General features: G+C 38.4%; 2 protein-coding genes across 6 annotated transcripts in view; both read right to left on the minus strand.

Annotated features, from left to right (window-relative positions):
* Positions 1 to 515: 515 nt before the first annotated feature.
* LOC147227449 (serine/threonine-protein kinase 38) lies at positions 516 to 12,770 on the minus strand. Of its 2 annotated transcripts, none has more exons than XM_086159151.1 (14): positions 12,659 to 12,770; positions 9,765 to 9,902; positions 8,745 to 8,796; positions 8,389 to 8,511; positions 8,223 to 8,306; positions 8,034 to 8,157; positions 7,761 to 7,915; positions 7,225 to 7,327; positions 4,384 to 4,445; positions 4,155 to 4,272; positions 3,947 to 4,070; positions 3,370 to 3,465; positions 2,935 to 3,029; positions 516 to 2,858 (listed from the first exon to the last, which is right to left on the minus strand). In XM_086159151.1, exons 2-14 carry the CDS (start codon positions 9,893 to 9,895, stop codon positions 2,722 to 2,724), a joined length of 1,404 nt encoding a protein of 467 aa, XP_086015277.1. In that variant the 5' UTR covers positions 9,896 to 9,902; positions 12,659 to 12,770; the 3' UTR covers positions 516 to 2,721. The 2 variants fall into 2 exon arrangements, with proteins under 2 accessions (XP_086015277.1, XP_086015276.1); XM_086159150.1 differs by having other exon boundaries at positions 12,569 to 12,719.
* Positions 12,771 to 14,190: 1,420 nt separating this feature from the next.
* dennd2da (DENN/MADD domain containing 2Da) overlaps positions 14,191 to 25,004 on the minus strand; it is a 32,555-nt gene continuing 21,741 nt past the window's right edge. For 3 of the 4 annotated variants that reach the window (XM_086159146.1, XM_086159148.1, XM_086159147.1), the window contains 7 exons: positions 24,113 to 24,253; positions 20,089 to 20,237; positions 19,350 to 19,521; positions 16,960 to 17,010; positions 16,722 to 16,803; positions 16,397 to 16,642; positions 14,191 to 15,075 (listed from right to left, as the gene is read on the minus strand). In XM_086159146.1, the coding sequence (XP_086015272.1) occupies positions 15,011 to 15,075; positions 16,397 to 16,642; positions 16,722 to 16,803; positions 16,960 to 17,010; positions 19,350 to 19,521; positions 20,089 to 20,237; positions 24,113 to 24,253 (906 nt within the window). In that variant the 3' untranslated portion in view covers positions 14,191 to 15,010. The remainder of the gene's footprint in view (positions 15,076 to 16,396; positions 16,643 to 16,721; positions 16,804 to 16,959; positions 17,011 to 19,349; positions 19,522 to 20,088; positions 20,238 to 24,112; positions 24,254 to 25,004) is intronic. The other variant, XM_086159149.1, reaches the window with a different exon arrangement.

Genomic DNA, 25,004 nt, shown 5'->3' on the forward strand with positions numbered 1-25,004 from the left:
AAACAAAAAGAAAAACATTGTGCATATTAGTTCAGTGAAATGTGACTTTTTTTTTTCAAGTCAAAAAGACCACTGATGAAAATGTACAATTATAACTTTTAAGGCCTAATATTTATATATTAGCCTGGTGGTCATAGATCTCTAACAATCTGAGAAGATGAACTCTTAACACAAAAAGACACAATGCAATGCAGAATAGTTCATTGTCAAATTGTAGAATATGGCTGTTAGCTTTTCTGCTGAGTGGTTTAAAAAAACATCCATACCCTAATTTCTCAGCACATACGTTTGAACATCACCTGTAGAAAACATCATGATTTCATTAGAACCAAGCAAACGTTCATCACCAAAAATCACTTGGGCACAATCACACCTTCGCTTGCCCATGTGGTGACGTCAAAGAAACAGCTCTCCATTTGGTCTATTGCTAGAGCCTGCTTTCTGCAAAAGCACAGAAGGAACATATAAAAAAAGTACCTTGCAGCCATAGAAAACAGTTCCATTGCACACTCCTGTTACAACATTATGTGCTTTAATACAGCCTTATTGAAATACCAATGGCAATTTGTACCAGGGAAATAAATAATGAAATGCAAGGTGTGGGAAAAAAAAACATGATTGAGAACATGCTTTAATAAAATATTTTGCAACTAATAAATTAAGCACATGTTATTCTGTCACTACTTCAAATGTCTCATAAAACCAAGCTTAAACCCCATTTCCCATTGGATTTAAAAGTGACTTGATAACCATTTTAAAGATCAGTTAGGACTTGTTTTTGGTCTTACATTTGTTTCCTAATTTTCTCAGAAGGTTTTTTGCAATCTTGTATACACAAGGTGATATTTGTGGGACACAGTAAAATATATTTCTTTTATATGAACACAAGAAAATTAACTTGTTCCAATGAGATATATACACACATAAAAATATCTTGCATACATTTAAAAAATAAAAGCAAAATAAAAATACATTTCTGGACCTTAGCTCAACCAAACTTTCACTTAACAATCAAATGCTACCTGGTAAATCAAGCAGGAACATTATAATGCAGGTAAAAAAAAAATATTGAGTAAAAATTTGGGAATTGATAGTATTTTGTTTGATTTCATGAAAGTGTCTTCCATTTTTCATCATGCATAAAGATGTCTAAGGTGCATTTGAAATAACAGTATTTGGAATTTTCATGGTAATAAAGTATCTCCATTCTTTCTAACAGACTTCAGAGGACAGCATTCTGGATATTAATGAGTTCTGCGTCTCCTAATGGAGACAACTAAACCTTGCTTTGCTAATCAAATGATACAAGTCCTTCAGAGGTTGAAAGTATGCAGAAAATTACCTCTCATATATTGATTAAATTAAGGAATTAGGACAAGGTCGAAAGTTGCCTCGGAGCGTTGTTTTTAACCACAATTATTTAGGAAGCATCCTTTGCTGCCACTGATGACTGCAAAAGCTCCTTCTAAACCAGCGCCCTTGTTTCTCTATATAATAAGAGGCTTTCTTAAGGTTTCATAGTTCATTGATCAAACCAATTTAAGGTGTGTATTATAGTGGTATTATTACTACACAAACTTGTAATCTGCCACTATGTGCCCCTCTCATACAAATGAGAAGCATGGGCTTTTTCTTCATAGAATCACCAATGGCTGAATTGACAACAAGGTCGCCTTGCATCTATGGTAATGACAGGCTGTGTTGAGTGAGTTCCAAAATAATCATGACAGTGATTTCAAAAGCAGTCAGTTGCTTTCCTACATTGGCTTTGAAAGTGATCATGTTTGGTCTGAACACACCAGTAATCAGGGAAACAGGAGGACATTGTTGAGGTCCTCTGGGTTTGTACTCCCCCCCTTCAGTCAGTGCACACAAATTCCCAGCAAAAAACAAAAGCCCTTTGAATGGAAGCTGAAGGATATTCTCAATAAGTGGCTCTGCTCCTAGTTATAATGTATACTATGAGAGACCATTCTCTCATTTGAGCCTTAGCTGATGAGGAAAAATTACATCTAGCATGTACAGCTGTAGGCAAGTTAACCTGAGTGAATGATGCTGCTGTATGATGAACTCAATATTTTCCTTGTCTGTTTGAAGCATTATATAAGGCAACTTGCATCCCTTGTCAAATCAACATACACTTTTGTAGTACAAGGATCAAACGCAACCCAAACATGCAAAAAATGAGTGGTAGACTCAAACACAGTGAAAAATTTCACAAAAAAATGTGCTTCCGTCCCACAAAATGTATCAATCTCATATATGTAACAAGTTATTCTGGCAAAGATCATTCTATAAAACTGAAGTTGTAATAAAGTAGAAGTGAAGCACCAGAAAAGTGATGCAGAAACAACCTTTGTTTGATTTGGTCTTTGGTTTAGACACCAGCAGAGCATCTCTGGATGAAAGACATTCGGACAGACTGCCTGAAAAGCACCTGATGCCTATAAGGTGATAATTAGGTGAAATCAAGCTCTATTGAGGCCCAGCCCCAAATCAGAATAATAGTAAGAAGAAAGGTGCTGGTTTTTGTTTGCTGGTGTGGAAAAAAAGGTCCGTTGCATCCACTGTTGTGAAACTTCAGCCCTAGCAGGACATGGGCATGAAGTACAAAAGTTTCTTCAGAAGCAGCAGAGAAAGTCCTGCAGAAGTGAAGGCAGCAGTTGCTACAGTGGAAAGCCTCAGCTAAGCAAGGGACCAGAAACGGACGGGTTCAGGATCTCATCTTTTGGCAGATTTCATATAGGAGGGGATGGCTCCTCGAGCTGTCAGCCCCTCAAAGCGTTTGTAGGTGTAGTTGATGAAGACCCAGTCCTTGTTTTTCAGGTCAGCCTCCGTGTGGTTAGACACCTGAGCAGCTGCAGTCACCACGAAGAGATAGTCACAACAGAGTGGGTAACACAGTGAGGTAAGGACAACAAGCGAGTATCATACCTGTTGGAGTCAGGATGTCAGAGTCAGGGAACTCATCAAAGTGAGATGTGTCATCGATGCTCTTGATCTCAATAGGGATTGCAGCAGGCCTTTCTCTGCAACACACGGCTTCATTAGATCATAAGTCGTGTGTTCTCAATACAGTTTTAGACTAAGTTGTGCAAAGCGTGCAAAGCAGTGCAAGGTAGTGCATTAGAGGGGTTGGGACAGTGTCAGTGGGGGACCAGGGCATTATTTAGGAGGCAGGCATTATATCATTCCTTGATCAGTTTTATGTTCCTTCTAGAGGATTTGCCAGCTCTTCTTGAATATCACATGGGGGGCGGGGGTATTCTCATTGCTCCACAGAGTATTGAAACTGTAATTTTACACTGTTCCTGATCAGAAGACAGGTAAATGTGTATTTGAAAAGTGCTACTGAACAAGAGTCTTCACCTGATGTGGTTGTAATCGACCCCCTCAAAGAAAGAATTTGATTTGATCTCCTCTACGCCTGTAGCACCTATCCTGTTCTCTTCCTCACAGCAGAACCTAGAAGCATATACAACCAACACAGAGAGAACAGAAAAGTGATAAGTGTCAGTGTTTACAAAAAACAACAATAAAAAAATACCATAGTGTCAAGATGTTTACTGGTGAACTCTTAATACATGCTATACCTCAGGAGTAGAAAATGACTTACCAAATAAACAAAATAATTAAGGAAATCTTCATTTCACTTCAATTCAAATGGTCAGAGACATTTGTCTTTACAATTCAGCTTTAAAAAACATTTTTTAAATAGATAAAAACTTGCATCACTCATTTCGTCCTTCAAATTGTCAGGATTTTTTTCTTCGTCTTCGTCAGTTTTAATTTTACTTGCTTTTAAAAAGGAGCATTTTAATAATTTATTAAAAATTATTTCAGAAAGTTAAATGACTGGTGTATTGACTACTTGTTAACAAATGGGTGAAGCAATGGATAAACAAAAGTAATAATCCACTTCAGCATAGTAGGCAGCACTTCCTACCTGAGGATGAGGTCTTTGGCCCTCTCAGAAATAGGCACTTCAGGAGGAAATGTGAGTGTTTCCCTCCAGTTCATCACTTTCCTGTATGTCTCCTGTGGTGTCTCAGAGCAGAACGGAGGGTAACCTGGAGATACAAACCATTCATAAAACAAATCCTAACCTTGCATGTCAGTCAAATGGCTGTCCATATTTGATCATGTTTGCTGACCTATCAGCATTTCATACATGATGACACCCAGGCTCCACCAATCACACAGTTTGTTGTATCCAGTTTGCATGAAGACCTCAGGGGCAATGTAGTCAGGGGTTCCAACTGTGGAGAAGGCCTGGTCGGCAGAGGGTTAATATAACACTGATGGTTCATGTATTAGACATGAATGTGAGACATAGAGGACTACACTGATGGTGAGAAACAGACTCATACTGTTGAAACTCACCAGCTGCCTTCTGTTCCTCTTCCAGGTTTCTGCTTTCCTCTTGGAATTCATGTTCTGGAAGGCTATGAGATGACAACAGCTCAGTTATGTAACTGCAGACTCTTCTAATACTGTTTATATGTTAAGACATCTGTTTTCAGCTTAATGGATTTGTTCTGTCTGCTTTATGAGCTTTGTGAAAACGGTGCATTTTAACCACAAGTATCAAGAATATATCATAAAATAAACAGACAATACACAAGAGGACAGGGACATTTTTGTCTCAACGGCAACATTAAGTCTTGGAAAGAAGACTTGGAAACACCTCATAGTTATATTAAGTCTTCTTCTCTTTTATTCAGCTGGTAGCCACAGGGAATCATTTGCCTCCATTGAATCCTATCCTCTACAACCTCTTCTCTCACATCAACTAATTTCCATTACATGCTAAAACCTCATCAACGAAGAGCAACAACTAATAAGATATCAACATAAAAAGCCTGTCTGATGTCTAGAGGGAGACTGTTCTGCATGTGAAGAAAAGGCCCTTTTGACAACACTTTTTCTGGACCTCAGGGGGCCCCAAAAGGCAAGAACCCTAGAAGTGCAATATACATCCAGACACAAATGACTTCACAAAGCAAAGACAGATAAAATCCTGCAATGCCAGTGATTATTTTATAGGTGAGGAGAAACACATTTAAGTCTGCTGTCACCCAAACAGCAAGCCACAGGAGCGAGGCCAGCAAATTTACTTGCTCCGGACAGGGTACGTGCTCCTGCATTCTGAACTAGTCGCAGGCCTTGGACGCGCTACCTATATAAACTACGATTACAAGAATTCCCTGGGGGTATCACAAATGCCTGGATTCAATACTTCTGTATCATTTAAATACAAGGAAGATTTCATCCATGCAATATTCAAGAATGCAAAAGGGCAACTCTAGTGACCCCTGTAACAGGAGGGCCAAAAACGCACCCTGTGAATAACAGTGAGGTTGCTGACTCTTTACTGCAATGAATAACACTGTCATCCAAAGACAGGGTGTAACTGCAATACAAATGAGGAAGCCATACTCGTCCAAAAATGATAACTTCTATCTTGGCAGAATTCAGGGGCAAAACATTTGCAGATAACCAGCTCTTAACAGCAGCGTAACAGGCGCCATGTTTAAGTGAATCCAATGCATTTATGTCTGATAACATATACAGCTGCAGGTAATCTCCTTATCAGTTAAAGTTGATTTGAAATGAATGAAAATCTGACCTAGTGGTGCCATTTCAGATCCAGAACAGAACCCAGTGGAACCCCATAGCTCACAGCACAAAACTATGAGATGCTCTTGCTACAGAGAACAGTGGAAAATCTCTCAGCAAAGTATAAATCAAACCACTGGAGGACCTGACCTGTGATGCCAAAAAGCTTTCCAATTGTCCAACAATATATGAAGGTCTGCAGTGTCAAAAGAAGCACACAGGGCTAGTGATATGACAGAGGATCACGCTGAGTCTACCGAGAGAAAAAGATACTGACCACCTTGGTTAAGTGATTTGTCTGGGTAAAGTGAATTGCTCTAAATGAAGTTGAAGAGGCTCAAAGCAGTTATTTGTTGATAGATAATGAAAAAATAATTTGAGACTACTTTTGCAAAAACATTTGACAAAAAGGCAAGGTTTAAGACTGGGCTGTAATTTGCTTGCAATTTCAGCATCCAAGCCAATCTTTATCAAACAGGGTTAACTATGGACACCTGAAAAAAACTCCTTAAGAAAAAGAAGAGTGTAAAATATTTGATACTAAGGTGAGAGCAGGTAACAGGTGGAGAAAATCTAGAGAACTGGTGGTATGCTCTGGAAAGGAGAGGAATGAAGGTGTGTTGTAACAAGACAGAATATATGTGTGTGAATGAGAGGAACCCGGGTGGAACACTGAGATTACGTGGACTGTCGTTAAAGAAGGCAGAAGATTTAAATACTTAGGGTCAACAGTCCAGAGCAATGGAGAGTGTGGAAAAGAGATGAAAACATGTTCAAGCAGGCTGGAGAAGGTGGAGAAAAGTGTCAAGGGTACTATGCGATAGAAGACTGTCAGCCAGAATGTAATAGAAGATGACAGTTGTGAGACCAGCCATGCTGTATGATTTAGAGACAGTGGCATTGAAGGAAAGACAGGAAGAAGAGCTTGACACCTTCATGCCTGAACATGGTGTTTGTTATGGACAATCCGTAATGAGCACAGAAGTCCAAAAACAAAACATAGCTCGGGTTCAGATCTGGGATGCCATTCCTCCCAATCATGCCCTTCCAAGTCGCACTGTCGATGCCCACATGAAAGCTGAAGAAGAACGAGGGGGTCCCCAGTAAGAGCACTCTCTTGCACCCCCTCTAGGGACCCCAAGAAGGGTGAATGAACTGGACTGCTGTTGGGTGCACAGCCAAAAACCAACAGTCAGAACCTGTCCCCCTTCCTGAAGGTGGAGGGAGGATACCCTCACGTCAACGTCAAGTTGAACCCTACAAGCAGGCGCCAAGTCAGGGGGCAAGCAATATGCCCACACCTCCCTGGCGGCCCTCACTTGGGGCTACTCCAGAGTACAAAAAAAAAAGTACAGCCCCAATGCTGTGCATCAAGGTGAGTCGGAGTCGAAATCTCTCAGCCTCGCGCCTAATTCAGGCTCATTCCCCTTCAGAGAGGTGACACTGCATGTCCCTTGAGCCAGCTTCTGTAGCCGAGAGTAGGACCGCCAAGATCCCCTGTCCCGGCCACCGCAAAAACAATTCTATAATAAACATAATATGGTTGATTGCATGCAAACTGAAATTGAATAAAGAAAAAGGAAGGCGTTGCCTGGTTTTGCTTACTGAGGTCACTTGGCAGACTGTGGTTCAGATTCTTGTAGAACTCTGTTCGATGAGCTCTCTTCAACCCAGTGCACAGCCCAAAGTCGGAAAGCTTGACATGACCCTTGACAAACAGGCAGACACACACCCACGCACATGTAGTGACAACTGGATTTCACTGTATAAATTAAGTCGGTTGTATCCCTCCTTATTCAACCAAATAAAAAAGGTATCACATTGATGAAAAACTTTTTTTAAATGTGGGCTAAAACTGCCACTAATAAAAAGATTATTGGAAAGAAATGATACCAAAACGGCCCCACACATTTCTGGAAAAGATACGAAACATAGAAAAACAATGTTTATAATTGGGTGTAAAATAAGGAAAAAGGTCATTTCATAATGATCAAGAAATCATTTAGATAATTGAGAAAATAGCAAATAACATTTTGAGAAACATCGAACGCAAACAGTTACTGGATAAAGTATCCATTCAATTATATGTGTTTAAGGTCTTATAAACAAAATTACAGAACAAATACTATGATGGTGGTTACCCTCGAGTCCAGCAGCAGATTGTCAGGCTTAATGTCTCTGTGGATGAAGCCCAGCTGGTGAATGGAGTCAATTGCCAGCACTGTCTCTGCAATGTAGAATTGTGTGGCCTCTTCAGTTAGAGTGTCCTTCTTCATCAGCAAGGTCATCATGTCTCCTGCAGGGATGATAGAAGAGACCTCAATCATGACAGTTCTTTTAATATTCTATAGGTCATGTTTCACAGCTCAACTCATGTGCATAGTTGTGGAGATAGGTGAAGGCCAGGCTAGTACCTCCAGGCAGGAACTCCATGATAAGGTAGAGGTTCATCTTGTCTTGGAAGCTATAGAACATCTTGACCACCCACAGACTGTCTGCTTCAACCAAAATGTCACGCTCAGCTCGGATGTGACCCACCTGACAAACAAAATGGTCAAAGTGTATCCAACAGATGGAGAATTTCATTGTGTACATTCCACCACCTGCTCTTTCTCCAGCATGTCTGCCTTACGGAGGATCTTCATGGCATACACATGACCTGTGTCCTTCTTCTGCACCAAACGCACCTTGAGGAAAATTTGGTAGTCCATCAGTGCAGAAATACCACCCCTGATCCATCATTCAAGTATTTATGCCAAATGCTCTCACCTCTCCAAAGGCTCCTCGGCCAATCACCTTGAGGGACTCAAAGTCCTCCAGGCCTAAGCGAGTTCGCTTTAGACGGAGAAACTCCGTCTCCTTCCTTGCATGCTGTGAACGCCTGATGCGTTTCTGCAGACACACAAGTTGCAGACATTATTGGTCTGTGTGATGCTTCTCTCCAGTGTGAACTGCTTACTGAAATCCACTCAAATGTTTGGTCTCTTGAAGTTGTGGGTTTAACCTAATTTATAATAGTTACAGGACTGACAAGAGCATAAATATAAAATATTCTTTGTGCAGTATTTAAATGCAAAACTATAAACATACAGAGCTGCGGTTTGGGTAAGCTGGGTAACACTAACCTCTTCATCTGCCAAACCCTCCTGGTCCATCACCTTTTCCAATTTCTGCTGCCTGAAAATACAGTTATATTATTATAAGCCCTTTGTATTACAAGCAAGCATTTACATTACATTACGTTACATTTGGCAGACGCTTTTATCCAAAGCAACTTACAATAGAGGACATAAGGACGGCAAATAACACTTGCACTGCAAATAACACTTGCATCTCGAGTACTCATTCTGATGTTAGTTATTTTAGTTTGGAAAAAAAAACGAAACAAAAAAAAAACACTGGCTAAAGAAGACACACACGTGCACGCACTACTTTGCTTATTTTTATTTTGTTCTATTTGATCAAATTACATTTCAAAAGCCAAGGGGGAGCTGCACAATTACAATATTTTCACTCCATACAAATAGTCAAAGTCTTAATGTTAACACAGCATATTCACAAGACTCTGCTCTTCAAAAGACTGAACACAAATATCTAACATTTTTTGCAGACATTTAACAGAAATTAATAATAATAATTTATAATTTATTAACCTTCTCCAGGCAGATGTTGCAGATTTGCGACAGCCAAATATCAGATTTTTCCTGCAACTACAACTTAATTTGAGCCTGAGAGGGTTAATCCCTTGTGGGGAAATACATTCTCTACAATTAACCCATCGTGGATGAACCATGACCAGTAGTTTGCCATCCATCAGCACTAGGGGAGCAGTTAGGGGTTCAGTGTCTTGCTCAACCACACTTCGACAGACTAGGAGGAGACGGGGAATCAAACCAGGAATGTCTGGCTCCAAAGATGATTGCTCTACCTCCTGTGCCACGCCGCCCAAAAATGGAGACTCACCTGCCCCCTTGTCTATACTATATATTTTCCATCACAACAGGGTGTGGATTTATGAGCACACTTATTGATAAAAACAAACACACAAAACAAACCATGTGTTTGATCACATTTGCCAGGGTAAAAGCAAAATTAGAAGCACAGGGTATTTATCAGGTTCTTAACGACAGACACTGTTTTGTTACCTCATCTCTCTTTCCTCATGCTGGGCAATCAAGTTGCTGTAAAAGTTCTCCAAAGTCACCTTGGCCATGGTGACACGCTCTTTGGTATGGTTACTCATGGATGAGCATGAGCTTTGGCCTGTCATTGCCATGCTTTACCTAAAAGGACACGTAAGTGATGATGAGTTGTCTGATCAAGACCGTATGTGTCTGTCAACATTCCTGATAACACTTCAGAGTGAAGAAAAATATGTAATCACTACAGAAAATACAAAAGTACGAGTGCATCTGTTTGTTCAGTATTGAAGTGCAAGGAATTGGAATGAAGAGATGACTGTTAAGTCAAAAAAGAGGAACAAAAACCACTGAACAGTTAACGGAACAGTGACAGCCCTATTCTAAGAAAAAAAAAGCAAAAAAAATGGGCTTTATGCAATCACTGATCAGGTGGTGTCACGCTGACAGTGTGAGTTTCAGGGCACATTTTTAAAGACTAAAAAATTATGGTAATGCCACATTTAGGGCAAATGCTCATTTTTTACAACCAATTAGCTGAAAAAGACAGCAATGTAAAGATAGGCACCTTGCCACATAAAAAAAAAAAAAAAACAATTAAAAAAGGCTAAAATCTTTTTTATGGTTTCATTTTCTTCTGAAAATCCAAAAATGTAAGCATAAAAGAGAAGAGTTGCAGGGGACATTCTGCATTTTTAAGGAAGATATTTTCACAATTAATTTTTTTATGTAAATATGTTTTGGTTGTCTACCTCTTATTGAAACAAAGCTGCAAATAAAGGACTCCTAGTTACAAATTGTACCCTGGGAAACATTAATGACTGTATCATGTAGTTCAGCTGACAAACTGGACCTTGCAAAAGGAAACAAGTCCAGCAGAGCAGCAAATATTTCCTGGCATGTAGTATGATATAAAATACCAACAAATTCAGAAAAGGAGATTATGGCATCAACTAATGATTATTTCCAACATCTCTCAATATTTTTAGTTTTTTTCATGAGTTTATCAATTTGATTGGCATGAATGATGTCATTTAGAACATCTATCAGTCTTCTGAGATTAAATCTTCCAATGACTGAAAGACAAGGAGCAACTGTTAAAGATAACAAAACAGAAAATATTGATGAGGTCTGGGATATTTAATGTGCTTTTAATTAAATTATCTTGAAATCTAAAAGTTCGATATGCTTGAAAAGTTAACATTTAATGAATATGTTGAAGTAGCTTGTTTTCATGTTTATTCCTCTGCAGACTATTTTGTCGTTATGAAATTTGGCTTTGTGCAACAAAGACGTTAGCCAATTCTGTGCGCTTCTGTTGCATTTTGTGTACGTATGCATACATCTATGACATAATCTACTGCACTCAGGTGCGGAAGAAAAAAAAAGGAACCGGTTAGAAAAAACAAGCAGCTGGTTATGGCACTGGGCCAAAGAGATGGCTCAACCCTCAGAATACTTTCATGATGGTAAAATGACACCAATAAATACATGAGGATAAAAAAATCAATAGCCTCTAATTATGGCTATGATAATAGGCATGGTTCCCAGTTTCTTTGTTCATTCATGAAAGTGTACTGAGCATATATTGCTCACAGACTTTTAGTACAAAACAAGAATGACCCAATAGGCTTTGGGAAACAGTCATCAGTGCTTTGACCTCCTGTTTTGTTTGCTTAAAACCTAATTTACCAAAAATATAGCAACCACATCTACTCGTTAATATTTCAGTATATTCAAAAATAAAAGGATAAGCACAACAGAATAAAAAGTAGATTTAGACACTGCCACGTAGGCTCCTACCCCTTTAGATTGTTTACTCGGGAAAATAATCAACAGTAATGTTTAAAGCTTTATTCTAGTTTCAATAAATTCATGAACTCTTGAATTCCCTCTTATTTAATCACTGATAGTGACTGAACCAAAGTACCAGAGTTTCAACATTTGACTGAGATGATTTACTTATATGCATGAAAAAAGGTCTTATCAGCTTCCAGTTGAGGAAAACAGTAAAAAGAGAATAAAACTGTATTAATCCATAAGGGAAAAAATAAGGTTAGTCTTTGTGATGTTCATTCAAGAACTTTTGGACCCACATTTGTTAAGGCTTACTAAAGCCAATTATCGTCTGCTGTCTGAATTATGAGAACATCTATGTGACATATATTACAACCCTCCCAGTTTAAGACAAGAATTGTCACGTTTGTCACTGGAAAAATCAAGTAGGAAACTACAAGAAACGATTTGCGAGTGGCTGAAATTGTCTTTTTCACAAGCAACAAGTAAAAAACGACAGCCTAACAGCACATACGAATGAAAAGCATTATGACCCCATATACATAACTGGCAGTTATCTTTTTTTAGAGATACATTTAAGCCCTATTCACATTCAATTTATATTATATCTAATGTTGACGTCACTTAACATAAATGCGAGTGATTCATTCAACAAAGGGTGAAGTTTCACCTTAATTTGAATGAAAGTTAACCTTATTATTTAACTCGTTTTTGTAAACTTTTCCTTCCTTGCTAGTTAGCCATGGTCCGTAAAGTCTGTCAAGTTTCAGCTTTTTTCCCAGAATTTCAACAAAATCCAAATGGATATCTTACACAAGCGACAGTTTGGCAACAGCAAATGTTACTTAGAAAGTTTTGACCAGAAAATCCACATTTGCATTTGGATTTACTTGACGCCTCTTCTTGACCAAATCGGGTAAAATTAGCTCGTTAGCGTTAGCCACCTAGTTGCTTGAGTTTCTTTGTTTTTTTTTTGCGGAAAAAACAATTAAATGAATTAACTTTATATGTACCTGTGGAATTTCTGGTTATGGTAAAATCTCCAAAATATCCTTAATTGCCTTTCCATCTATCTTTTTTGAGTCTAACGTTAGTTCGCTTACGTTGGTACGAGGCGGGGTGGCTGCTGCTGCTGCTGCTGCTTCTTCGTCTACTGACACATCTTGGTGCTTCACCATCAGTTGGACGGTTAGGCGACACCAAGTGGTTTGAGCCAGAAATCCCTGACCCGTGAAGGCCCACCTCGACTGAAATGCAGGCCCCCAAAAAGCAATATGTAGTACATTAGTTGACAACGTTTCACAATTAAATTGGATGTTTTCATGTTCCAGTCAAATCAAATTTATGACAAGTAAGCATTTTATGCATACTATATATTTTTCGTCTTTAATTGTGAAGGCTTTTCAGTAAAACTAGCTCCACACTCTCAAAATCAAGACACCAGACACGCCTGCTGAGGAATTTCTTGTTTCTTCTCGAGTCTGTGAGGGTTTTCGGTCATCTAGGCCATGGTCTATTGTTGTCAAATCTTATCATGGCGATCAGACTTTAATTGTTTCTTAAAGAAGTTTCAACTCTCATTCAAGAGGCTTTTTTCTGCTCCAGTACAACCACATTTTTGTCAAAAGAAACAGCTGTCACATATTGAAAGTAGGTCCTGTTGCCACATTTCCCCTATTCCTGCATGTGACATCTTTGGCAAATGTGACACTCAAGATGTTTTCAACATAGAAAAATATTACATTTTTTTACCTGTATTTAGGCAGCATTTCCTTGTCTTAGAAGCTGTGGTCTATCTTATCATTTTAGTTTTCAGACATTAATTTGTACGACCTGAAGGTTGGTTGTTTTTTCATTAACTTGTTTAAGCTGAATGTTCTGATATGTCTCCATTTTCTGTGTTCCTGTTTTACTTTGAAATACAATTTGTTTTCTTGTTTGTATTTTGTGTATGTAATTATGTGTCTTTTATTTTTTTCTTTATATTTTACTTCAGGTGGAATGACGTGTTCCATTTTATTATCTCCTGGGTTTCTGTCAGTTGTTTTTTCTTTGTGAGCTTTGCCATTCAAGTGTAACAGCTTCCTTTCTTTGTATGGTTTTTCATCTCCTAATTTCCAGTGTAATTTGTGATTTCTTACATCTTCTCAAATACTCATCTACTTCTCCTTTCTTCTGCTTTCTCTTGGTTTTCATCAAGGCTTCTCAAGTTATACTTTTCAGTGTTATCCTTAATCTTTTTTTTCCCCTTTCGGCTAGATTTTTCCTGCAGGTTCTCATTCTGTGTCCACCCCATGCCATTACAAACTGACCTGTTTAGTGACATTCCCAAACATCTTTCAAAATAGGGGTCAGCAAACCAATAGACCATGCCACGTTCACTTAGTCCTCTTCCACTACAGCTGTTGGCTGAATAGTTTTCATATAACACTTTACTTCACTAATCTTGTCCTGCATTACGTTGAGTTTTCTTCACTTGCCTTAAAAACTTGACTTAACATGCACCTTTTGTAATCATATTGACTTTTTTGTTTTTACCTGTTGTAGAACTAGCAAGATATTGGCTAATGTAAAAATTGTGTCACTCTGTACTATACCCAGAAGCAAACTTGACAACATACACAAACTCAGCTTCTTTAAATTTCAATTTCATGTTAATCACATTATTTGTAGTTTGTGAAAAATTGAAACATGATTAACAATAATAAACTACAATGCTGAAGGCTGCAAATCAGGAAGCACCCACTAAAGGATATTGGGACTTGATCAATGAGCACTGCAGCCCGAGGCAGGCCAAACGCGATACTATTGGCAGCAGGTTGAGTAAGGGCCTGGGCAAAAAAAAAAATTGATAGTTTGTTTGGTTGTGTCCCCATTGGTCGACATCTTATATGCAAAACTAATTCATGTCTAGATAATGATTAAGTTGCTTTTCTTTTTTACACCCCAGTGATTCCAGCTGGCTAGGAGAAATTAAAATGCTTCATTGCTCATGCTTTACAGGTAAAACCAGATAACAAAGTCTTAGTTTATATGGATTGTCTCAGAGTGAAATAATTACTCTGCCTTAATTCCTGAATCGTGGTCATTGATCGGGGCATGCAGTTATGTTCACAAGTCAGTAACATTAACAACAAAATAATTAGGTCAGCAGAGCAAACACACATGCATAAAAAGGCTACCAAGCACTGCAGAGTAGTTTCTTCCCTAGCAGTGTCTATAAAAAAAAAAAAAAAAAAATCTTTATTTGAAATGATCTTCCTGCCGGTCAGTGAGAGACTATGAAACAGGCTGGAGACCTGAGGCCCTGATAATTCAGTTTGCCAGTGTGTCATGGAGTTGCAGCGACAGTAAGTCACACTTTGATACATCATCAGGTAATACAACCAAAAACACAGATTGCAATGTTAACATCTTCTCCTATGATATATACAGCCAGGCACTCAAGCTCAGGGCTAGTGCTTCTTTGTCTTGAAGTTTCTCTTCTCCTGGAATTCCATGATTTTTCTGTGAAATATTCCTGTGGGAGGAAATAACACCGTTTATTCACTTGACCATGGAAGACAACAAGTTGATTTGAGTGGCATTGGTAAACATTTACATGAAATTGGTCCCAGACTTAGACAATATAAAAATGGATAAAATGTATAATATAATGTATAATATTTAAAACTTTTTCGAACAAAATACTGAAAATTGTGAAACAGAACTTTATTTCTATATCCTGAAACATACCATTGATAACTACAATTCTTTCTGATTAATTGGTAATGTGATTTTTTTTGTTAATTTCATGATACACCTTTTTCGCTTCTTAAATTCAAATTACATTTGAAAGTGGCACTGCTTAATTGGCATTAGGTCACCTTTTTATGTTAACTATTAAACATATATTTTGAAAGCCCCAATAACAAGTCAGCAAGAAATTATTTAATAATCAGCAAAAAGTTCTTCAATGTTATTTTTCAGTGATAGATATCACATCGTTTTAAGTCATGGAATTCAATATTCATGCAGAAAAAAGACTGCAAACACTGCAAACATTGCAACAGCAGTGTTTGTCAGTGAAAAAATGTGAACTATGGAATAAGGTGTGTCTTTGTGAAATTTAGCAAAGTGTTTCAATTTGTGATTCTTGTTACATTGAAGATGTACATGGTAAATGTTTACAGTACCAGGAATAAAAAAGGGAAATAGAAAAGATAATTTCAAAGAACAAATGTCATGATTTACACCATCTTGTCCAGCTCTATCTGTAACAAGATATTGTTCACAGCAAGAAACTAGCATTGTTAGATACAAGTCAACAAGGTGAATATGCCTTAATATGTGATGTTCAAAGTATATGAAAAACAAGCAGTTCTTTAGAAGGATTGGTGATCTTTTTCTGTGGTCTTAAAAAATATTCATTTTCAATTCTTTATACAGAGGTTGAGTAATAGATGGGAGTTTTTTTTCATATAAGTGGAATAATATTTCCTTTGTATTCTTTTAACAGCTGTGGGTCGATTTTTGCAAATTCATTGATGAGTTTATGTGAGTAACTTGTTGAATTTTTACAAGTAATTTAGAATTAATTTTATTGAATGTCTTGTCACTTTTCAACCATTTTTTTGCTGATTTTATTTCTTATTTTCCTGGTAATTTTCAAGATTTTTTTCCTGTTGATTTTTGGGGAGATTTCTTCTTAATTCAAGTTAATTTAACTTAGTTCAAGTTAATTTGTTTACACCAAAGAATGATTTATTTGTAAAGTGAGTATTGGTCTTTAAATCAGCCAACTCTGGTAAAAAAACAAAACATGGTGATATGGAAATTCAAGGGTTGGTGGAGGTCCTCACCCTGCTGGGGTCCAGGTTGCTGCTTCTCCACCTCCTGGATGAACAGGTCAAACATCTGTGTCTGGATGAATTTCTTGACAAAATGCCGTGTGGTCTTGGACTCGAGGGCCTTGTAGAAATGTTTCTTTTCAAACACCCTCCTTCCCAGGGCAGGATTATATTTCACATAGGATGAGTAGTGACCGACGGTTTTTACAAAGAAGTCCAGGAACGCCTCTGACACCACCTGGTTAAGCTCCTCTGTTGCTGGGAGAGGGAAATACATTTCCTCAATCATTTCTTTTCATATTCACACATCAAGAATCCGTGATGCACATTGACTTACAGGAATTTTCCTGTCTGTGACTTAGAGCTTCTAGTATTTCAGTTTGGAGCTTTGGAGGCAAGATGGAGCTTTCGTCCCCAATCTAGAGAGGCCACACATTACATGTTATCCTTGTTACCACTGTTTCAATAGTATTGACACATTCATTCAAAGCAAACTTTTTCCTCCACAGTGAAATATTACTTGTGTTACTGTGTATTTGTGCAGTTTTGTTGACACAAAACTTCAAATCTCTTACTGAAAACATGAACGTCTCCTTCTTATCTTCAGAAAGGTCCACCATCAGCAGCTGTCAAGACAAAATTACATATACAACTTAACTTCACTTCTAAAGCTGCGCCTTTCAAACCTTTTAGTTCGTCACATTAAAAAAAAGAAGCCAGATTCCTTGTGTATTCGGGACTTGCTCTTTGTCTTAAAGTGGGGGGAGCATTTATGTTTGCACAAATACTAAGGACATTTTTCACATGGAACTGTTCAGTATTTCAATGCTAGAAATTGTCTTTAAAATTTCTAAAATTTGTGGATTGCTGAATGCTTTTAATTCATTAATTTGTTTATACAATTAGTTTGAGGTAACTTTGTCCTTTGTCTTTTTTAGGTAATGACTTGAGCACTGTGGTGCAGTGGTTAGCACTTCGCCCCCACAGCGCGAAGGACCCTGGTTTGATTCTGTGTGGAGTTTGCACGTTCTCCCTGTCTGCGCGTGTTTCCTCCGGGTTCTCCAGTTTCCTCTCACAGTCCAAAAACATTCAGGTTAATTGGAAAAAATTGGGAAAATTGCACCAACGAGTGAGTGAGTGAATGGTTGTCTGTATGTATATGTGGCTCTGTGATTGACTGGCAATCAGAGTATCCCAGCCCTTGCCAAATGACAGCCTGGATAGGCACCAGCATCCCCCACGGCCCTGAGTGCGGGATAAGCGTCAGGCGATGATGGATGGATGGACTTCATGATTTTGGGTGAGTCTTCAGCAACAATTTGGTTGGTACCGTATTAAGCCCATGTAAATGGTAAATAGATGGTCTCTAACTTAAACACTGTTTTCACACCTTGCTGTTTCAAAATGTTTTACACTAGCTTACATTGACCCATTCACACAGGCATTTCACAAATTGATGGCTGCCATGCAAGGTGCTAATCAGGCAATTGGGTGAAACTTTGGGTTCACGATAAAGTGACATCTTGAAGAGGGGTCCCACCAAGTTCTGGACAATAATTTTCTGGTTTCTGGTTGATTTTTTTTTCATTGGGTTTTACCATATTTTCCGCACGATAAGGTGCACCTAAAAGCCTTCAATTTTCTCAAAAACTGACAGCCTTATAATCCGATGTGTCTTATATATGGATCAATATTGGTTAATTATGGCTACCGTAGTCAGGGGGCATTGCCGAAGTAGCAGCAGTAAGAACGGTAAAGGGGAATTCCAGTTCCACACCACTTGTGTGTGTATAAAGACCCCAAAATGGTACCTTTCAAGAGAAACGCTTCCGAGTTAAAACTCAAGGCGATCAGTCATACAGTAGAACATGGGAATAGAACAGCAGCGAGAGAATTCAACATTAATGAATCAAAGAGACAGAAGTGGAGGAAGCAACAAGATGACCTGAGCCGAGTAAAGACAACTAAACAAAGTTTCTGAGGGAATAAAGCGAGATGTCCACGGTTGGAGGACAAACTCGAACAGTAGGTTGTTGAACAGAGAGCAGCAAGTAGAAGCATAACTACAGTCACTATTTGAATGAAGGCAACAGCGCGAGCTAGCGACATGAACATCAATGAATTTAGAGGCGCTCCTTCTTGGTGCTTTCGTTTTATGAAAAGCTTTGAACTGTGACAAATGTAGTTGGAAAAACATTGCTTTCAACGAAGGCAGCGCAAATACCGGTAAGAGCTACTGGTACGTACAGTACCTTATTGTGAATGCACTAACTTGTTTTGGGAGTGAACGGAGTTGTCAGAGCGTTGGTTTGTATTCTATTAATGAAGTTTGACTGACTGACTTATCTGACTGTTTTGTTGACATTCCCTTCAGCGCAGCTTCATCTCTTGGATGCGTAACGCAACCCCAGTCACTACGTCTTATAATGCGGTGCGCCATATATATGACAACAGTCTTAAAACAGGCTATTCATTGAAGGTGCGCCTTATAATCCAATGTGCCTTACAGTGCGGAAAATACGGTACAAATACACAAGTGTTCTTTTTCCAGTTTAATTTGATCATTTTCTTTACTTGGTGTCATTACTTGATAACTCGTACATAAACTTTTGGTACTTTTATCATATTTTGCACATATTTAGGACACAACTAGCTGATCTGAAGATAAATTGTATTATACTCTATTTGGGATGATTTTTTACACTGACAATCACAGTTTTTCCTTGACATTTTCACACAATGAACATGAATTAGCTAAGGACAAAAGTCCTTAGCAATTTAGCAAAAAGAATGACATCTTTACATATCTGCCAGTGATTTCAACAAGTTTTTTCTATGAGTTATTCTTCATTTTTATCTTATTACTAAATAAGTATAATAATTTTGACCAGAGGATGTATTTTGGCAATTTTATAGTAATGTTAAATTTTGAATCATCTCAAGGTCTATCTCTTGAATAACTCACATCACTTTGGTCTGTGACCTGATCCAGCAAGGTTTTCTGGACCCCCAGCAAATAGGGTGTGGGAGCCATTACCACATCGATGAAGATCTTGGGCACTATGGATATCAGGGTGTGCTGCCAGATGAAGGGGTAGAGCAGTGCCGCCACAGCATGGATTATCTGTGATAATGTGCTACAAAGAAACCATGCCAATTAACACTCAAATTCTCATCTCAGCTCATCTAGTGTTCCTGTAATACTGCTTAATTTCAAGGGTACTCCTGAATTTAATGTGGTTATTCATGCAATTGCAGGGCTCTGAAATTCCATTAACACGGCTATTAATATTTCTGCCCACTTGTATCTTGACGTGAGCTGAATACACAAGCTCGAGCAAGATGTAAACACTTGTTTGCACACGTTTTGGTGTGTCTTTGTGTGACAGTCTATGTTTCAAAGTTAGTTTGTCCAAGAGTGCAACAATGTAAAGATTTATGTGTGGACATTTTGTGTATGCACATTGAAACAGTGTGTGTCAATGTTTGACAGTTTGTGACAAGTTGTGACACACACACACACACATATATATATATATGTGTGTGTGTATATATATACACATATATATATACATACACACACACATATATATATATACACACACACACACACACATATATACACACACACGTATATATATATATATATATATATATATATATATATATATATATATATATAGATGTGTGTGTGTATGTAGTACCCCAACTCATCTGCGATGAAGATGATGCGTCTCTCGAGGACAACAGAGGCAAACACCAGCAGTACTTCATGATCAGATAGGCAGTTGAAGAGACGGGCAAAATTAACATGTTCCAGCCAGAAGTCCAGAGGCCGAGTCAGTCTGATTATCTAAGACACAGTCAGCAGTCAGTAATAAGGGATGCCTTTTAGAAACAGTTTACTCATTTCAGTCCAGTTTAATCCAACATGTTGCACAACTGAGCTTTTGTCATAATTATAGCGTTTCAGAAATTAAACAATAAATTAATTCCCTCATTCACTGTCCCATTGCCTATCCAGGTGTGGGTAACAGTGGTGATAGATTGACCCAGATTGACAATATATATTTTTTCACACACACACACACACACACACACACACACACACACACACACACACACACACACACACACACACACACACACACACACACACACACACGTAAAAAAAAAAAAATTAAGTCGGCCACCAATTGCGCAAGTTGTCCTACTTAAAAAGATGATAGAAGTCGGTGATTTTCATCCTAGGTGCACTTCAACTGTGAGACAAAATGTGGAAAAACAATCCAGAAAATCCCACTGTTTGCAAATTCATTTGCAAGTATTTGGTCAAGAACAAACATTCACCTCAATACTTTCTTATATACCCTTTGCAAAGGACAGGACAAGGACATTTTCTGTAAGTCTTCACACACTGTTGCTGGTATTGTGGCCCATTCATCCATGCAAATCTCCTCTAGGGCAGTGATGTTTTGGCGCTGTCGCTGGGACACAGGGATTTTCAATTTCCTCCAAAGATTTTCTATGGGGTTGAGATCTTGAGACTGGCTAGCCCACTACGGGACCTTGAAATGCTTCCTATGAAGCCAATCCTTCGTTGCCGGGCGTTGTGTTTGGGATCATTGTTATGCTAAAAGACAATGCCACAATTCATTTTCACTGCCCTTGCTGATGGAAGGAGGTTTTCACTCAAAATTTCACGATACATGGCCCTGTTAATTCTTTCATTTACACGGATCAGTCGCCCAGGTCCCTTTGCAGAAAAACAGCCCAAAAGCATGATGTTTCTACTGCCATGCTTCACAGCAGGTATGGCGTTATTCTGATGCAACTCAGCATTCTTTCTCCTTTGAACACGACAAGTTGAGTTTTTACCAAAAAAGTTCTATTTTGGTTTCTTCTGACCATAGGACATTCTCCAAATCCTCCTCTGGGTCATCCAAATGCTCTCTTGCAAACTTTAGATGAGCCTGGACATATACTAGCTTAGGTAGTGGGACACGTCTGGCACTGCAGGATTTGACCTCCTGGCAGCGTCGTGTATTACTGATGGTAGCCTTTGTTACTTTGGTCTCAGCTCTCTGCAGGTCATTCAGAAGGTCCTCCTACGTGGTCCTAGGATTTTTGCTCACCATTCTTGTGATCATTTTGACCCCACAGGGTGAGATCACAGGGAGCCCCAGATCGAGGGAGATTATCAGTGGTCTTCTATGTTTTCCATTTTCTAATAATTGCTCCCACAGTTGATTGCTTCACACCAAGTTGCTTACCTATTGCAGATTCACGCAGATCTACAGTTTTGTTTCTGGTGTCCTTTGACAGCTCTTTGGTCTTGGCCATAGTGGATTTTGGAGTGTGATTGTTTAAGGTTGTGGACAGGTGTCTTTTATTCTGATAACCAGTTCAAACAGGTGCCATTAATATAGGTAACGTATGGAGGACTAAGGCACCTCTTACAAAAGAAGTTACAGGTCTGTGAAAGCCAGAAATCTTGCTTGTTTGTAGGTGATCAAATACTTATTTTCCACCATAATTTGCAAATAAATTCTTTAAAAATCAGACAATTTGATTTTCTAGATTTTTTTTTGCATTCTGTCTCTCATAGTTGAAGTGTACCTATGATGGAAATTACAGGCCTCTATCATCTTTTTCAGTGGGAGACTTTGCACAAATATGTTATATATATCTATGAAGTCCAAAACCCATTTAAATTGTTTTTTTTTCTTTCTATTTTTGACATAGGGCCCAAGAGCAAATTCTCCCACAGCAAACAAAACACAACGTTTGTGACTGCATCATACACCTATCAAAGCCTATGTATACACAGTGAAAATACCTCCACTTCCAACACTTCCAACACTTCAAGATGCCTCTGATAAAGAAGAGTTGGTGCATTGTCCTACAACCTGGATGGAATTCTGCTAAATCAAAGGTTCAATCATTGGTCGGTCTCCTTTCCTGTATCCAAATGTACTTGGAATGCGCACTCCAATCTCTATTTTTTTTTAATGCTGACCAACACCCTGGTGTACCAGTCCCTTTGGCACTGTCCAAAATTGGCATTTGAATTGAAGAAGTGTGCCTGAAAGACACCTCTGCAATGTTTAGCACATTTCAAAATGTCAAGACAAATCACATCCACATAGTTTCTTGTAAGTGTGGAGCTTCTAGACCTGCATACCAGCTTTATGTTTTTGACATTCAGATAAAGAGAGGAACTAAGCTGATAATTGATCACCACCTGGTCAGTCAGTTCAGGTAGCAGGGAAGTCTGCTAGATGGACCTGGCAAACCCAAATGTTCAAAAAGAAGGTCAACTGCATGCAGGAGGAACTTGAAGAAATGGAATCCAAAAGGGCATCTATTGTGGAAGTAGATCTTTGTGAAAGCAAAAACCTGGGTGTGGGAGGAGTTTAGAAAGGCTGTGGAAACATCCTGTGGTTGGCCTTGACAGATGATTCACATGATTTTAAAAAGGGAAGGTGGGTTCAGCCAACCTTGTCTATAGCAGGGGAGACCTATTCAGTGTGTCTAACAATATCATTGGGCCGTGGAAAGAGCACTTCAAGGAACTCCTCAACCCAACTCACATGCCTACCAAAAGGAGATGGAGCTGGAAGTCTCTAGGGTGCTATAATCTATATCACTGGACAATGTTTTTGAGTGCAATATTCTTCATGTTCTGATACATTACTGACTATTTTAATGTAATTTTGCCTCAGCTACTAAATAATTTTTAGATTAGTTGTTATCAGGGGATTTCTCATTTAGCTGGGTAATGCCCCACTCATGATATAAACAGTAGCCAGTAAAAGAAAGTGAATAAATATTCAAGATGATTGAGCTGTTTAAACAGTGCTTTGCAAGAGATTTGTAAGGATACCGTTTGCACAATGATGCCAGGCAACACAAGACAGGTTAAGACACACAATCAGAGGAACACACTCACACTGGCTGGTACACAGGGCAAATGTATAAAAAGATGAGAACTATAACATAAATAAATCCAGGATTATGGTGATTGTCTTATTTTTGTTAAAAATAAGGCAATTTAAAAAAAATACCTTGTCTTGTTTTTCCCATTTTTTTTTAAATGGGATAGAGCACTCATTTGTGTTTAATTTCTGGGAAACTTTTATTTTCTAAATTTGAGGTCAAACCTTTAGGTCTAAACCTTTATTACCCGTTGTGTAACATTACTCCCAGGACTAGACACTAGACCAGGGGTGTCAAACTCATTTTAGCTCAGGGGCAACACGGGGGAAATCTATTCTAAGGTGGGCCGGATCGGTAAAATCATGACATATGAACTACTGTTATGTACCTATGTTACCTATGTTATGTTATGTTATGTTATGTGCCTATGTTATGTACCTGTTCAATTTACTCCTCAAACCCGGTATTTTTTAGCTTTGCGAGCCGGATAAAAGCTGTTCACGATCCTAATCCGGCCCACAGGTGAGTTTGACACCCCTGCACTAGACGCATGCACACACACACACACACACACACACACACACACACACACACACACACACACACACACACACACACACACACACACACACACACACACACACACACACACACACACACACACACACACACACACACACACACACCTAATTACCTAATGCCTAATTCCTAGTAACTATAAGAAAGTTTGATATCCATGTGTAGCCATGAAGTGGCTGCTGAGCAGACTGAGCAGGGGTAAGCTCTGACCTCTGTGCCCGACTCAGGAATGAAGCTCTTAATCTCCACAGTGTTTCCCGGCGCTGGGAATTGAGCCTCTCGTAGCTTCTGCATGAATGGGTAGATCATTGCCATGGAGATTTGCCGTCGCTTCTCCACCTCATCAAAAATCTGCAAACATAAGAAAACACTGTCAAACTTTTATAACTCCTTTTATGTGCAAGATTCTTTATCTCTTTCAGCAGCATCAAATGCATTGGTAAAAAGCTCTGTAGCACCCTAAGTATTGGAGAAAATCAGAACCTTGAGAGGATTAATGGTTGTTGATAGGCATTTCTTATTGTTTCTCAGTGTTTTTTAGTTACTTAGGTCATTTTTGTGGGCTTTTCAAATCTGTCATTGTTGGTCAATGTTTTGGAAAAAATCTTGGTGAATTTTAACTATTTGTAGCTTATTTGAAGGATTATCTTTATTTGCTTTTATTTTTGATGGGAATTTCAAAAATTTTGAAGGGAAAAAAAAATTATTATTATTTTTCGCTCGACTCAATGTCCCAGGGAAACCACTGTAATTTCAACTCCCGACATCTGACTTGAAGCAGTAATTTTATAGCAGAGCAGTTTTTAAGCAATTAATGTCCATTTATTTATGGAATAAATTGATTCCATTTATTTATTTTCTATTATGATAAACAATCCTGTTAACTGGCAGAAGAGAAAACAAATGGATGAAAACATTTCTTATATAAATCTATTTTCTTTAAAGTTCCTCAGAGCACTATAAGAAGATTCTTGTGGTTTTGTACCATATTGTATCATTGCACTATTACCATTTCTTTGCAGAATTGCTATTTTTAGACTGTTACAGAAAAATCCATCATGCTGCTATTGTATAATATACTGATAGCTTTGCACAAACTGTA

This window comes from Fistularia commersonii, chromosome 14 (assembly GCF_037954325.1).
Source record: "Fistularia commersonii isolate RoL2024-O1a breed Wild chromosome 14, RoL_Fcom_v1.0, whole genome shotgun sequence".
Classification (NCBI taxonomy): Eukaryota; Metazoa; Chordata; class Actinopteri; order Syngnathiformes; family Fistulariidae; genus Fistularia; species Fistularia commersonii.

What these genes read in the sequence shown, in the direction of transcription:
- LOC147227449 (XM_086159151.1), bottom strand. Translation starts at nt 9,895, where the DNA reads ATGGCAATGACAGGCCAAAGCTCATGCTCATCCATGAGTAACCATACC. An exon ending in AGAGGAACAGAAGGCAGCTG is followed by an intron (nt 4,273 to 4,383) that starts GTGAGTTTCAAC and finishes TCTGCCGACCAG; the next exon opens with GCCTTCTCCACAGTTGGAAC. An exon ending in CATGTATGAAATGCTGATAG is followed by an intron (nt 4,071 to 4,154) that starts GTCAGCAAACAT and finishes TTGTATCTCCAG; the next exon opens with GTTACCCTCCGTTCTGCTCT.